The sequence below is a fragment of the Mchenga conophoros genome, linkage group LG3 (assembly GCF_057382185.1).
Source record: "Mchenga conophoros isolate Kocher_MC1m ecotype Shallow Benthic linkage group LG3, M_conophoros_male_GT1.1, whole genome shotgun sequence".
Taxonomy (NCBI): domain Eukaryota; kingdom Metazoa; phylum Chordata; class Actinopteri; order Cichliformes; family Cichlidae; genus Mchenga; species Mchenga conophoros.
In genome coordinates this window covers 37,062,144-37,077,830 of record NC_140528.1, presented here as the reverse complement: position 1 = coordinate 37,077,830, position 15,687 = coordinate 37,062,144, and the positions used below count along the sequence as shown (strand labels likewise).

The following is a 15,687-nucleotide window of genomic DNA, read 5'->3' as shown; positions in this document are numbered from 1 at the left end:
AGTGGGACATTAATCAGTGTAACGCCACCTGCGGCCACATTGCGGGTGTGGGGTTTCCTAGCCAGAGCTGTACGGACTCCACACTGGTGAGGCACGCTTTCTGTAGCTCTTCTCCCTGTACTAAATTATCCATAAAAATTCGGTGTATTTGTCTTTGTTAAGTATTGGCTCCTAGGGTTAAAAGCTCTCAAAGTGTTTTCAATCGCTTTGAGTGAGAAAAATGATATTTGGAACTGCGCTTTATCTGTTGTATCATCCGTTTGTGTGGAACTGACTTGTGTTAAACAGGGTGAGGAGAAGCCTGCTGCCGCTGTGTGACACTGATTTTGCTGCTGCACTCTGTTTTATAGGTATGTGTAAATGTGTAGTTTTTGTTTTATGTGTATAATGAGCTCATGTCCCGAGGCTGTGCTCTGAGCAGTATCTTCAGCCATGTTGGGAAGAGTTAAAAAGTTGTTTGAATATGTATTATGCAATTGACCTATTTTAATGGGAATTTGAATGTTATACGTTATTGTTAGTGATTCCATAATTGTCTCTGTTTTACCCCACTGTAATATTTGATTTTGAAGTGGCGGTTGTGAAAATTATTATTTTGATGAGTTGTATTTTCTTTTATATGATGCAAGCAGAGCTGTACGGACTCCACACTGGAATAAACCCTGTTTCCAGCCAGTCCGTGTCTGTTGTCACAACGCAGTCGACCATTTCACATCTGCTACACACGCATGCTACAAACTTTACCCGAGTCATTTAGACAGCCGTTAGCACATGATTCTCCTTATGGGGACCTGATATGTTTAATATGCTGCTGAGAATATAGCCCAGAAGAAGCGTATAGTATAGCTTTTATTTTGGAAAGAGCCATTTCTCTGTAATAAACTCTCTTTTCCAAAGATGAGTGATTTCTTGATCAGATAGATTTATTTTATCCCTTTGTTGTTTCAGCAACATTAAATCTAAAAACTGCACGTTTGAGTTAAAATATATATTTATAATTTTAATAAATGACAAATTAAAAAGGCATGAACATTTTTTTGTATCGAAAAAATATCGAACCGTGACACCAAAGTATCGAACCGAACCGTGAATTTTGTGTATCGTTGCACCCCTAATATATATATATATTAGGGGTGCAACGATATTCGTATCGATATTGAACCGTTCGATACAGTGCTTTCGGTTCGGTACGCATATGTATCGAACAATACAACATTTGTAATTTATTTTATCAATTTTCCTTCTGACGATGCTGTCTGTGTTGAGCGCTCAGTGAATCTGTGTTCGACTACTCCGCCTAGGCTGCACTGTCGAGCGCAGATCCACTGAGCGCTCAACACAGACAGCATCGTCAGAAGGAAGAGCGCAGGGCAAGCTAGCGAGACAGAAGTTAAGCTCTACTTGCAACAGGCAAATTGAACCTCATTCAGATCTGGCGTTTGGAATTATTTTGGTTTTAATGTGACATATGACCCTGAAGGTAAGCGAGTCATGGACTAAAGTAAAACAGTATGTTGGATGTGCCATGCAATGCTCAATTACATGGGTGGGAACTAGTGTGTTAGCGCAGTTAGCTCGTTAACGTGTTGGCCGTCTAGCCCCATGCACGGGGCGATCGGCGGTAGCTCGTTAACGGAGATTTGCCGTGTTGTGGCGTTAAGGTCATTTCAACGAGATTAACCTGAAAGCACTAGTGGGAACACAACGAATATGACTGCACATTTACGCCGACATCATCCTAGTGCAAAGACAAGTGGAAGCAGACAAAAAAAAGCAAGCATGCTACTAACTTTAGCCGAGTCATTTAGACAGCTGTTAGCACATGATTCTCCTTATGCTGCTGAGAATATAGCCCAGAAGAAGCGGATAGTATAGCTTTTATTTTGGAAAGAGCCATTTCTCTGTAATAAACTCTCTTTTCCAAAGATGAGTGATTCCTCAATCAGATACAGGGCTTGCAATATCGCTAGCCCGACGTCCCGGAGCTAGCGATTTTTTCAGTCAGGCTACCAAAATCTATCTCTTCCCTGCCCGTCGGGCTATTGTAGGAAAAATATATGTCAATGCTTTTGCATTCTTTCAGAAATGTAGCTGGGTAATTATGTCATTGGCATCGGTGAGCCACTGTCAATATGTGACATATTGAAGTCGCGTTTGAATTTGCGCTTGTTTTTTTGCTTTCACTTTGCAATCGTGCGAACTGTGTATAGAGAGCGACAGCACTGATCTGTGAGTGATGATAATTTGTGCACCAATTCCTCTGACATCGTCTTATTAATCGTTAGCTTACTATGCAAACATGACAAGTGAAATCTCCCGCAGCTTAAACATGTGAGAGGTTGATCGCGCAGAGAATCGCTGAGCTTATGTGAGTGCGTGTGTAAAAGCAGCAGGATTTATATTTCAGTTCTGCTGAGCCAAATAAGACAGGTCAGGGTGAAGAAGTGACAGCCAAAGAAAAGCTTACCACAAAACGGAGAAGTTATGACAAATCAGACTATAAGGCAAAAAGAAAGTGCAGCTTTATGGTTTCATGGACAAAAGAATTTCTGTGGCTGCAATATGACGAGCTAAATAACCAGGGCTGCACATAAGTGGTCCGCAGGTGCGCATTCGCTGTCAAAATAAAAAACACGCACAAGGGTTAGGGTTAAATTTAAAAACTGTACTTTTGAGTTAAAATATATATTTATAATTTTAATAAATGACAAATTAAAAATGCATGAACATTTTTTTGTATCGAAAAAATATCGAACCGTGACACCAAAGTATCGAACCGAACCGAACCGTGAATTTTGTGTATCGTTGCACCCCTAAAAAATTATATATATATATATATATATATATATATAATTTTTTTGGGGTGGTTTTGGTTGCATTTTTCAGGATTTATGTTCTAAAACATCTGCAGCTCCATGACACTGAAACAAACCAATTACCATGCAGTACAGCAATTTTACATTTTTTCACATTTAATAATCACTTTTTAGTTTAGAGTACAGTGCGTATGATTAAAAAAACTGCTGTTGTTTCAACTGGTCAGTTTCAGTTGTCTGACTCTCCACCTTTGCTTCATGCTCTAATGCAAGTGCAAAATGAACTGTGCAAGATCTTCTTCCTTCCGCCATCAATTTCTCTGGAAATTACAGCAATATTGTCATGTCACAAATTACCATTAAGCATAGTCTCACTACCCGACCCAACACTTTACCTTGGATCTTCTTTTCAGACGTAGTATGTGTGTCTGTGCAAACCTGAGCTTTTTATACCATGACAGAAAGAGGGGTGAATGAGTACTTACTTACTTAAGTACTTACTTAAGTACGGAGGCATAAAGGGGATGATATGATAGTTCTATAAATCTTCTAACATGGTGGAATCAACATGTTGTTTAGTTTATGTTCAAGGGCAGTGTGAGTACCAGTCAAATGTAGTGTGGACGGGGTTGTTGGAGTGCAGTCTGCTCGTGGTCTGATCTGTGGAAAAAGAACAAAGAAAACTGCAATGATCTCCATTCAGTCACTGAAAACATAACAGCATCTGTGTCATCTGCAAACGTCAATGATTTTTCTACCTGCAGACAGAAAAATAAATCACTGAGCCGACACAAAGTATAAATAAATGTAACTCTAGAAACATGGATGAAAACAAGAGAGGACAAAGCAGAAAGAAGAACAGAACACTGAATGTTGTTTAAGGTCAGACTCTGAGGTGAGGTTAAGGTTCTTCTCACCATTTTGGACTAAGTTTAAAGAAGTGACTATTTTACTGTGGACAGGCTCAATTCTCTAACAATATACTACACTCTGCTTTTTAACATGACCACAGAAAGAAAAGGCAAATAAAGGAAACATGTTATAAAGCACACAATCTGATCTATTAACTAAAAAGAGAGAAATTATGTTCATGATAATTGGACTCAAATGCAGGACACATTGGTTTTACAGTATTTTTTTTATCAAGTTTAGCCAGAATGTGTAATGGGGAGGGCAAGGAGGTCTCTGAGTTTACAGAGGAGAGGACAGTCCAACAGGCACATGGGTGAAGATCCAAGCAGAGGGGAAGAAGCAAAGGTAAGACCAGAGGTAAGCATGAGGAGCATCAGCAGCAGGTAAATACAAAAAAACAGAGATTCAGAGGCCCGAGCAACTGCACCACTGAAACATTCAGTGAGGAAGTGATTGTCAGTGAATCACACCTGCAGTAATGTCACTGCGGCACATGTGTAAAGCTTAACTCATTTTAAATACTTTATATTGTGTTCAGTTTACAGTAATGCATCATTTTCTGTGAAAGAACCACGGATCTCTAAACAGCTTTCAATTAGCTCAGAAAAAAGGCGGATTTAAAAAGGAAAAATGCCACAGCTCAATTTACCCGTGGCATATTAAAGTGTTTGTGCTACTTTATGTAATTTTTATGTCATTCTTAGTAGGCAAGTTTTAATTATGCCAAATATTACTCTTTTTTTGCGCTTTGGTTATTATTATTTTTTGTAAAGATACAAATATTTGGGGGACCCATGAGACTCCACTCAAAAGCATCTTATTTTTCCTGCCCAGTTTAAAATCATTTGCTTGTCCTAGTGCCAAGTTTATATCCCATTATTTACATTTTTTGGTACTTCTCCCAATATAAAACGCACCTTTGGTTTCATAGACTGATCATCTCTGCAGTTTTATTCCAAGACTGCAGCACCCCTGTTAGCTTGTTGTTTAGTTTGTATTGGCTGTTGTTTGTGATATTTAATCAGTAGGAGTAATAAACTTTGTCTCTTCCTGATGTGTGTCTTTTATCCTGTCGCCATCTGCCCTCGTCTCTTTTCCGTCACCCCCAACCAGTCACAGCAGATGGCTGCCAAAACACCTATTGGATCAGTGCCTGTATAACCTACGATGGTGTAACAGCAGGCACGTGCAGAGGGGGGGGGCTGGAGGGGCTTGAGCACCCGCCCCTTTCCTGATGGGTGCCCAGAGTGCCCTTTTGTTGAGGCAACTTTTAAAATTTTTTTGCGGAGTCTTGTCTGTGCCCCTCAACAATAATATTTAACTATTAATCACAGTTTTGCTAAATAAAAGGATCTGGCTTGCATCAGTCACATGATCACATTTAACCAATGATCGCCCTTGACGGCAGAACGCGCTGGTTACGAGCCGGGAACGAGCTCACAAAGAGCACGCGCATTTTTAGCGGTCCGGAGCTGTAGGAGAAACACAAGTTAACTCAGAGACACAGACTGATGCGACACAACCAGTAAGTAGGTGTACAGCGTACACTGTAGTGTGTAGCACACAGGAGTATCAGCTTATTACGTACACGTTGGTAAGCTGTCTTGTTGCAACTGACGAACTGAAACAAATGAGCGTGCTGTGTGTGCAACAGGGCGACAAACATTACCTGTCCTTTTATTAACTGCACAAGTAGTGCTGGTCATAGCTGCTGGCTACCTGTGTAAGGCTGTCATGGGTCTGTAGCTCTGTCACCGTTTTAGGGAACATATTTAGTTTTAAAGCAAGTTACATAGCTTTTCCTGCCTTTCTGGAGGGATTATATTCCACTAAAAAACGATCTAATATGCATGTCCACATAATTATGCATTATTATAATTATGATATATTAAAAAACACAAGCTGTATGTAACGTTGGACCCAAGAAATACAAGCTGGAGCGAATTTGACGACAGCCGAACTTTTATTTAATACTGTGCGTTTGTACAGGGACACAGACACTCCCGCTCTCTCTCTGCTGTCATGTCCGCCCTCCTCCTCCGACTGTCACTGCCAACATATAAAGAGACACAATCACTGTCAGATCCCAGCACACCTGTTCACCCCGCCCCTGCACCGCCCCGGGAGCTCACTGCGTCACCCCTCCTCTGCAGCTGGCCAGAGACCACACCCACGCCACACTGTATTTTAAAGAACATACATTAAGAAGCAGATTATATTAGATTTATATTTTAAATAAGACAAAATTTGGATTTTACAGCAGTAAAATTATTGTATCTCTACAGTTTAAACATGTAATAAGCTTTGCCCTGCACAGAGTGGATAGTGAAACAAATGGAATCATCATAAATACATTATTTCATATTTATTACTTCCCCCTCCTCATTGCTTTATTATTGTAGCTCTAGTAATAAATAATAATGTAAGGATTCTGGATCAGCACCGAGATGCCCAAAGTATATACAGTATTCTGAAGGTCTAAAATGTCACTGTGTGTGTGCGCATGTGTTTGTTTTATGTATATGGATTATTTTTAATTATTACTCATGATATGACATTGTCCACACAGAATTTTATTGGAATTCCACGTGAAAGACCAACACAAAGTGGTGCACACGTGAGAAGTGGAAGGAAAATCATACATGATTCCAAACATTTTTTACAAATAAATAACTGCAAAGTGGGGAAATAAAAGTCAGTCAGGTTTGCAGATGACACACAGATACTGTTGAGTTTTCACTGACAGAATGGAGATCACGCTGTTTTTCTCGCTGTTGCTTCTGGTCTGCTCTGTTTCCACAAATAAGACAGAGGCAGATGATGAAATTCTTGACCAGCAGATTTCAAACCAACAACCCTGTCCACAGGAAATCCATGCTGTGCTCAGAGAGCTGACTGCCTCAGTGGCTGAACAGAAAGTGGAAATCAGGACCTTAAAACAAGAGAATAAAGGTAGAGTATGATGTCAGGTAGTGAGAAAAATGACAGCATGAGGAAACCTTCATATGAGCCCCTGTTACAGAGATATCAATGTCACTTCATGAATCTATCACTAACGTTTCTCATTAATTTTTTTATTTTTATTATTTATTCATTATTTATTCAATAATCTAACCTACTAAAAATGAAAAGATTCAAATGATGCAGATAAATAAAATTCATATTGACTTATTTATGTTCTTTTCTGTCAGACCATGTCGCAAAACTGAAAGACCTGGAAATGCAGAACGTTGAACTTCAGAGACAGAGGTCTGAAATTGACAAACTTAAACAGCAACAAATAATAAATAAATAAATAAACTTTATTTATAAAGCACACTAAAAAAACAAGGGTATACCAAGGTGCTTGACAAAAATAAAATAGGAAAAGGGAGATGGGAGGGAAAAGAGAAAGGACCTGGCACGTATCAATTATAAAAACCATCATAAGATATAAAAGTAGTTCACAAGCATAAAAAATGTACCAGCGCACACAAGTGTTAACTGGGTGGAAAGGCAAGATTAAAGAAATAAGTCTTAAGCCGTGATTTAAACAGTGGCATAGAGTCAGACGCCCGGATAGCGACAGGAAGGTTGTTCCATAAGACCGGGGCAGCTACAGCAAACGCGCGGTCACTGCGAGACTTCAGCCGAGAACGAGGTTGCTCCAGAAGAATTTGGGTAGCAGAGCTAAGTGCTCTGACAGGAGTGTGTAACCTGAGAAGCTCATTGAGGTAGCTCGGCGCAAAGTTATTAATGGTTTTGTAGGTGAAAAGTAATATTTTAAATTGAATACGGTATTTAATTGGAAGCCAGTGCAAGCCAGCAAGAACAGGAGTGATGGAAGAAAACTTCCTGCTACCTGTCAAAAGGCGTGCCGCCGCATTCTGGACAGTCTGCAATCTAACGAGAAGGGTGGAGGAAAGGCCAATGTAAAGAGAGTTGCAGTTCATATCCAGAATCGGATTCTTTTGGTTATTACCCAAAGCTCGTGACCATAGGTGAAGGTGGGGACAAACTGATAGGAAAGAGCTCCTGCCAGCCACACAGCCACCTGCGACAATCACAGACATTTATCTACCGGCTTGACTGGCGGCTGCCAAACATTGCAAGATAATCTTGGTCAGGTATTCTTCCAGTCCACAACTTTACCACGAGTGTTGTTATATCAATTTAATTGTCCCACAAGGGGAAACTTGGGTGTAACAGCAGCAAGAAAACACATATACAAACAAACAGTACACATGACACAGAACAGAAACATACACAATTCTTACATATTTACATGAAGGACAATGGTTACCAAAAACTGAGTACCATCCTGTTGTTAAATTAAATAAAATTAAATACAGATAAGAGGCAACCCTGGTTGTAGTGTGAATCGGTTGATAAAACAGTGCACGATACAGCGCTGATGTAAACATCTGTGTTTGTTGGGAGCAGTTCAGATTGTACAGTCTGACAGCTGCAGGGAGGAAGGACCTGCGGAAACGCTCCTTCATGCATCGAGGATGCAGCAGTCTGTCACTGAAGCAGCTCTGCAGTTCAGCAACATCTACATGCATGGGGCGGGAGATAAACTGCTGCTCCAACATACCACACTGTGAAAAATGACAGATGCCACCACAGAGTCATAGAAGGTCTTTAAAAGCGCTCCCTGGACTCCAAATGACCTCAGCCGCCTCAGCAGGTAGAGTCTGCTCTGACCCTTCCTGTAAAGAGCATCATCCCTGTACTTATACTTTTGTGTTGCTCTCTCATCACATCTTCATTATTCTCATCACTGCTTAAAACAACACACATCTTTTTTTAACTGTCCTTTCTCCAAAACAGAAAGTGGCATTACAGTTGTTTCAGGCTGAGAGACACAAAACACTCTTCGTATTATCATTCATATATCATCCACACAACTATTTTATTTCTTTTTGTCCACTGGGCAGGTGACCTGCAGAATCATGTCTGCCCCAGCTGGATACCTTTTCACACACACCGTGACGTCAGACACACTCACAGTCACTTCATTCGTCAGACTTCTTTTAAGTTTGCAGCAGGCAACGCGACTGAGTATTGTGTCAAGATAAGTAGGAAGACCACGCTATAATGGACAGTTGAAGGAAAAGGTCAAATTTACAGGGAATCTTTTTGTTTTGTTTTTGGACAGAAAGATGAGAGTTTGATGTGTACATGGCTGTGAACAAAAATATAAATGTGGTGGATCATAAATTTGATTAGTTTTGAAGTTGTACATCTCTGTTCCTTACATTTCATGTCATGCCCTTATTAATGTTTTATTTGTTGCTTTGACTGTTTTCGAATAGAATATGCAGTGGGAATATAGAGGGAGATAAGTAGTGAAAGTTTTGCCTGGGTTGATTGTGCGTCGATCCATTGTTAATGCCTCAGGGCTCCAGTAGGTGGGTTCGCGCGCTTCCTCCTTCACTCAATACAGACGAGTGAGAGTGAGAGCTGCGTGTCTGTGCCGCTCTTTCACCTCTCCTCACTATTTCCCCTGTTTAAGGGCACAACATAAACACTGAGGCTTCAAAATGCAGCATCTACAACACTGTCACTCTGCCTCCACCATGGAGACAGTCTCCATGGTGATGAGTACAACTGGCAGCTGAAACTGTTGTGAACTTCTCCATGAGTCATATTTCCTGTTTCAGAGCTGCTGATTGGCTCTTTGGGCCCTTTACCTTCAGGAGGTCATGGACGAAGCACTGAAGTCGTTTATCACGTAAAAAAATATTTTTAGTTTATAATAATTTGATAAATAATAAAATATTAATAAAAACTGGAGGTTTTTTTAGAACTTAGATTTTAAGCTATTTATGCCTTTTTTGCTGCTCTTTTTTAAACTTATTCCCTTTAAACTGTATTTATTCTTTTTAAAATATATTGGTTATTGCACTGTAGAGGCTGCTGAGGAACAGTATTTCGTTTCAGGCTGTGTAACACGAAATGACAATAACCAATAAAGTCTTGAGAGCTGCCATCATTGTTCCAGCAGGAGGCAGTAAAACACCAAACTGCACCTGTTGTGCTGAAAAGGTGTGAGCATGTGCAGTAACCCAGTAAGTTACCTGAATATCTCTCTCTCACACACACACACACACACACACACACACACACACACACACACACACACACACACACACACACACACACACAGTACTGATACTAATGACTCGCTCTCACATCTATTTGGGTTTAATGTCAGGGTATATTTGTGGATGAAAGTTTTGGTAGGACACATGATGTGGACAGTCTGGTAATCCCAGAATATTTTAATGTAAGAAAACTCCAGACAGCTCTGGAGAAAGTTTCAGAGTAAAAGCCCTGGAGTGTTTTACATGTTATTCTGTTGGATTAAATCTGACGGAGCTGATTCATAAACACTTCACTGCCAGGTATCAGGTGACCTGCAGAGACTGATCCTACAAACACTCAGAAACAGAGTAAACCAAACTGCACCACAGTGATCAGACGAAACCTTCCTGACATGAACACAGCTCCTCAGTAAAAACTGTGAACCAGCAGAGAGACTACACCCAGCACCATACACCACCTCTCTGACACAGTACACCCTCGGGCAGGTGGTGTCCCCATAAACAGTGTGAGAAGCTCTGATTATTTACTATGTTCAAACAAACTGAGTGTCCACAAACGTCTGAGCTCACAGTGAGAGCTGCTGGCACAGTTTGGAGGTGTTCTGCCCCCTGCTGGACACACAGAGCTACAACATGAGGATCAGAGGAGGCTGGTGCTGCTTCACCTTTAGACACAAGAAGGAGGTCAAAAAATGTAGAAACAGAGATTGTTTTTAAACCTGTAAAGGAGGAAATCCTGACGAACCAATCCACAGCCAGAAAAGAAGTCTAACTCTGTGCTGCTCCAATCAGGAATCAGCTCTGTTACTGTGTGAGTGTGTAAAGTCACAGAGTAGCTGGTTTCAAATGTATCTATAAAGTTTATTTACATTTTATTTAGGCTTCAAAAACAGTCCAAGTTTATTTCTTTGGACTTTGTTCACTTAATGGATGTTTCCCTGCATTTCTATTTTCACACAGTTTATTTCTTACAGCAGGAAAACTGAACAGAATGTATGTAAGAGGTCAGAGTGAGGATGACGTCACTTAATACAGGAAATACATGTTTGTCTGTTTTGATGATGAAGGACTTCTTCAGCTCTGTAAACAGCTACACTTGAGAGGACAGAGGTGATTTCATGGATCAATAACAATGTGTTTATCAGCTTTCATCATCGCAGTGCAGACATGACGTCAGATCTATCAGAGTGAAGGCCGTCTCTCTGATGACGTCACAGAGCAGAGTCCTTCTGTCCAATAAAGGATCTCAGATCAGCTGCTGCCATCTTGTGGCCACAGTTGGTTACTGTCTCTGAAAGTTGTCTCATGTTTCCTGTTGTCCTGCTAACAAAGGCTGGAGCTCATCATGCTGAGAGGGCAGCAGCATTTTGTGGCTCTTCACACATGTTCATTATATTCTGATGATCCTGGATGGTGACAAACTACAGATAAGTGTGTTCAGCCCAACTAGTTTATCTCATTACAGCAGTTTGATGTTTCCCTTTGAATCCCCCTGAAGATCCTGACAGTGAAGCACGTACATAATACTCCAGCCTTTCAACTCTGAGCTTATTTAGTTCTATTAATACACTGAAATCGCATTTGTGTCATGAAGAAAGTCTTTAATCAAACAGAATTCAAAGATCAGAAACATTTCATATATGGAGTTAAACATGAATCATTGTTTCAACAACATATTTATTGTTGTCATAAACAGACAAGAAGACAACAACAAACTGCTCCTCCCATTCAACACATGTCAGTCCATATCCCAGCAAACTAAATCATCTCCATTTACACATCAAATAGAAACATGAATCACTTGTAATGATTAGAAACTTGATAGAATTTCAAATCTAGTTTGGGGAGTCATTCAGTGAGAAACAGTGAAATGATTTTCCATGTGAACAGGTGGACAGCAGAAACAGAAAGAAACAGTGAAACTAAAAGAGAAACAAAGAGCTTTGGAACAACGAGGCAGCAGGAGGACAGCTGCAGTTTAACAGCTTCAACTCACTGACAGGAAACAACATTAGAAACATCATCATCCTCAACTCATCTGCTGCACTGACACTGACACCTTCAACGGACACACCTTCACTTCATCGTAGGTTTCAATATATGGAAACATCCTGTGAGTGAAAGTGTGTGTGAAGGTGTGTATGTGTGTGTTAGTATCAGGATCAGAGAACGACAGCTTTCCTCTGTTCCAGTCCAGATTCACTCTGATCCTCTGGAACTTCTTCTGGACTGAGAGAGCAGATTCTGCTGATGGTGACCATGCTGAGTATTTACCTTTATAGAAAAATATTGTCCATAATCCAGACCGTATGTCTCCCTTCCTCTGCACAGACTCTGCTAACACCCCCAGAGCCCACCATGTACTGTCTCCAACTTCAACATCCCAGCTGTGAGTCCCTGAGTTAAAGCCCTCAGAGCCCAGGACAGAGTAGGAATAATCAAACCTCTCTGGATTATCAGGAAGCTGCTGCCTCTCTCCTTCTCTCACACTGGTCAGATCTTCAGACAGGATGAGTTTTGGACCAGCAGTGTTTGGGTCCAGAATGAGAGGAGTGTAGGAGACCATGTCCTTCATGTTGTTCCAGATGTTGAAGGTCAGGTTGCCCAGGTGTTTGGCCTGGTCTATCAGAGCTCCTGAGGGCAGCTGTGGATCATCCAGCAGGGGGCAGCGCTGGACTCTTTCCACTGCAGCCTTGTAGTTGTGCAGGAATGAGACGTCTTCAGCTCTCAGCTCCTCCTCTGTGGCTCTGACTGTGTCTGAAAGAGCTGCTATCTCTCTGCTCAGAGCCTCCATCTTCTCCTTCATCATCCCACTCTTCTGCTCCTCTTCCTCCCTCAGTGCAGCCAGCCTGGCCTCCTCTTCCTCTGCTAGAAACTGGTGAAGCTTCTTAAACTGCTCCTTAATCTGCCTCTCTGTGTGTCGGGCCTGGACCTTAATGTGTTCTGCTGTTTGATCAAACTTCACTTGAACTTCTTCACAAACCTTTAACTTCTTCTTTAAGGGCTCCAGAGTTTCCTGAAGTTCCTTCTTGTGTTGTTGTGCAGCTTCATCGATGGGTCTGAATCTGTGATTGGTGTGTTTTTCTGAGGCACAGCAGACGACACACACTGGCTGCTGATGGTCCAGACAGAAGAGTTTGAGTTTCTCAGAGTGCAGACTGCAGAGAGCCTCTGAAGCTCTCTGATCTCTCTCCTGTAAGAACGACTCACACAGGTTCCTTAAAGCTCGGTTTAAAGGTGGATCATAAACTGATATTTCCTTACAAACTGGACACTCGTGTGTTGGTCTCTCTCTCCACCATCTCTTCAGACAGTCTTTACAGAAGCTGTGGCTACATGACAGAAGAACAGGATCTCTGAAGACCTCCTGACAGACCGGACAGCAGAGATCCTCCTCTGATCTGGAAGCCATTGAGTCTGTGAGTGAAGCTGAAAACAGCAGACAGGAAGTACAGTCAGTCCTGGCTCCCCTCCCTCCTCTACCACCTTCACTGAAACTTCCTTTGAGTCGTGTTTTTGCTCAAACTCACATTCAGTGTGTGGAGCGTCAGCAGCTTGAAGCAGCAGTGTTGGAGTTTTCCACTTTTCTCTCCTGTAGCTGGACTCACTCAGAGGAAGCTGCTAGTTTGGTCTGAGCTCAGTCTGATCGTCTGTGCGTCTCTCTTTACTGAGGACGAAGAACTTCCTGTTTCCTGGTTTGTCACATTTGAGTGACGTGAGGGGAGGAGACAAATGTTGCTGTTTGACTTTTAACTAAGGGTGTGTTTCACTCCAAAGTTCAGACATTAACCTGCCAGAAGTTGTAAAAGTTACTGATAAAGAGCTTTTATCTCATTTCACATGTTGTCCACAATCTCCTCGTGATTACCTCTGGAAAGCCCCGTGGCACAGCTCTCCATCCAGTGCAGCTTTATGGTCATTGCTGTGGTTCCAGAATCTTCTCATGATGACCAGTAGGTCCCCAAACAGCATGACCTTTGACCTCAACCCCTGCCTGGGCTGTCAGCTATGGTCCCTACTTCTCGCTGGGTCTCTGAAGATTTCTCAGGAGATTCCACCCTTGGGATCATTTCTTCCAGCAATGCTCTGCTGCACCTGCATCTCCTCACTAGAGGAAAAACTTCTATTTGGAAAACATGTCAACCATCATCAAACCAAAATTTCCTTTCAGTTCAGTGAACTTCACATATCAAAAAATATAATTATTTATTATTTATTAATTATATTATTGGTTTATCACATTTTCACTTTCACTTATAGGCCATCAAAGTGTTTATTATCTTTACCCAAATAATTGGAGCAGAACTTGTTCCATATTCAGTTTTTCAGCAAAACGTGTTTGAGAAAAGATTCATTCTTATATCTGGAGGAATAAATATATTTCAATAAATATTAACGTTAGCCTGCGACTTTGTTCCAGTTTTGAATTTTGGCCCACTGTGTATTTGAGTTTGACACCCCTGATCCATAGCTGGCGATTTTTTGTTTTTATGGGCCGATGGATTTTTTTTTTTTAAGGAAGGGTATATATAATGAAAGGTGTTGGATTGGCCAATTGGTCATGATCGACTCTGGGCTGGACCAATTACAGCCGAGTAGGCCGGATGGACCCTCCCCCTTGTTTAGCAATCACGTGATTTTCGCACATTGCATGCCGGGAACTCGTGGCAAAACAATCCAAGTACCGCATCAAATGCAAGCATTTGCAGCACCGCAAAACGTTCATTCTCCGGTTCCAATACCTTCTTGTTTTTTCTTTGCCGCACAAAAAAGTCTCGACGAAAAGACAAAGAAAAGATACGAGGAAAAAATCAAAGGAGTGAAAGGGTCAGACCCTTACGAGCACACAGAGGGACCAAAGACGTCAGCGTGCTGCCCAACTTTCACCACGCTCATATTTATAATCATACGGTTCTTGGAGTGAGTGCATACACTCATGAAGTTTAGTAACTTCAGGTCACTGCAACAAGCCCAGGTACAGTTTACCGACGGATGGGTGCAGGACCTTGAAATGCACCGTGTAGAACGAAAGACCATCATAAGTTTACCAGTCTCACAAATCGTCGTCATAAATACACATTCGTTAACCGTTTATTAATATAACCTTTGAGCTCAACGGTAATTAATTAGTAGTGGAAATAATTTCTGGTAGCGTTACAGAAATGTAGCAGTGACAATAATATTGTATGCTGTAATCGTACTGGACAATTAGTGATACAAAACACCTGTTTTACCCTGTGAATAAAAGTATATGTTTCTGTCAATGTACCATAATAACAGAAGCGAAACACAATATTGTGTCAGGACAATTCACTATTTATGCACAATAGACAAAGGAGCAATTTCTGTTCAGCGCCAGACTTGCTTGTAACCTATATCACCAATTATGTTAAGAAAAATGACGCATTAACTACAACAAAACTCTGACCTTTGTGGGAATGCTTGGAGCAGACTAACATGTGAGCTGGAGAGTTCTGGGACGTTATATTTGGTATATCCAGACCATCCGTCGGCTCTTACTTCGGAAACATGGCTTAAAAAACTTTCTCTTCAACGACGTAATCCGATAAAAAAACGATCTCTTTACCCGTCGGCTTCCCGTGGCTGTCATGCGACCGGCTGTTGCAGTTAACAACAACAGCTTCTTGGCATTTTTTGGGTTTCTTTTTATCGCTGTGTAACGGAGTTCAATTGAAAGCCTGCGTGCGCTAGTACCTCTTGCCACAAGTTCCCAGAATCCTTTGCGGTTTTACCCCTGAATGACGTCACATTTTCAATCTTCATCCCGACTTTTTGTCCCAGTCCAGCCTTGCCCTGATCTAACCTCTCCTCTTCCTCACAGCTCTGATGTCTCTGAGGGAGATGTTGTG

At 41.4% G+C, this 15,687-nt stretch overlaps 2 protein-coding genes across 3 annotated transcripts in view; one reads left to right on the top strand and one right to left on the bottom strand.

The window, feature by feature from the left end:
* The window catches only part of LOC146578477 (butyrophilin-like protein 2), a 66,056-nt gene that overhangs the window by 28,294 nt on the left and 22,075 nt on the right, over nt 1–15,687 (top strand). The window lies entirely within an intron of this gene.
* On the bottom strand, nt 6,640–13,232 carry LOC146578478 (nuclear factor 7, ovary-like). Of its 2 annotated transcripts, XM_085268705.1 has the most exons (2): nt 11,865–13,229; nt 6,640–6,843 (listed from the first exon to the last, which is right to left on the bottom strand). In XM_085268705.1, the coding sequence occupies exons 1-2, from the start codon at nt 13,227–13,229 to the stop codon at nt 6,823–6,825; spliced, it is 1,386 nt and encodes a 461-aa protein (XP_085124831.1). In that variant the 3' UTR covers nt 6,640–6,822. The 2 variants fall into 2 exon arrangements, with proteins under 2 accessions (XP_085124831.1, XP_085124832.1); XM_085268706.1 differs by lacking the exon at nt 6,640–6,843 and having other exon boundaries at nt 11,406–13,232.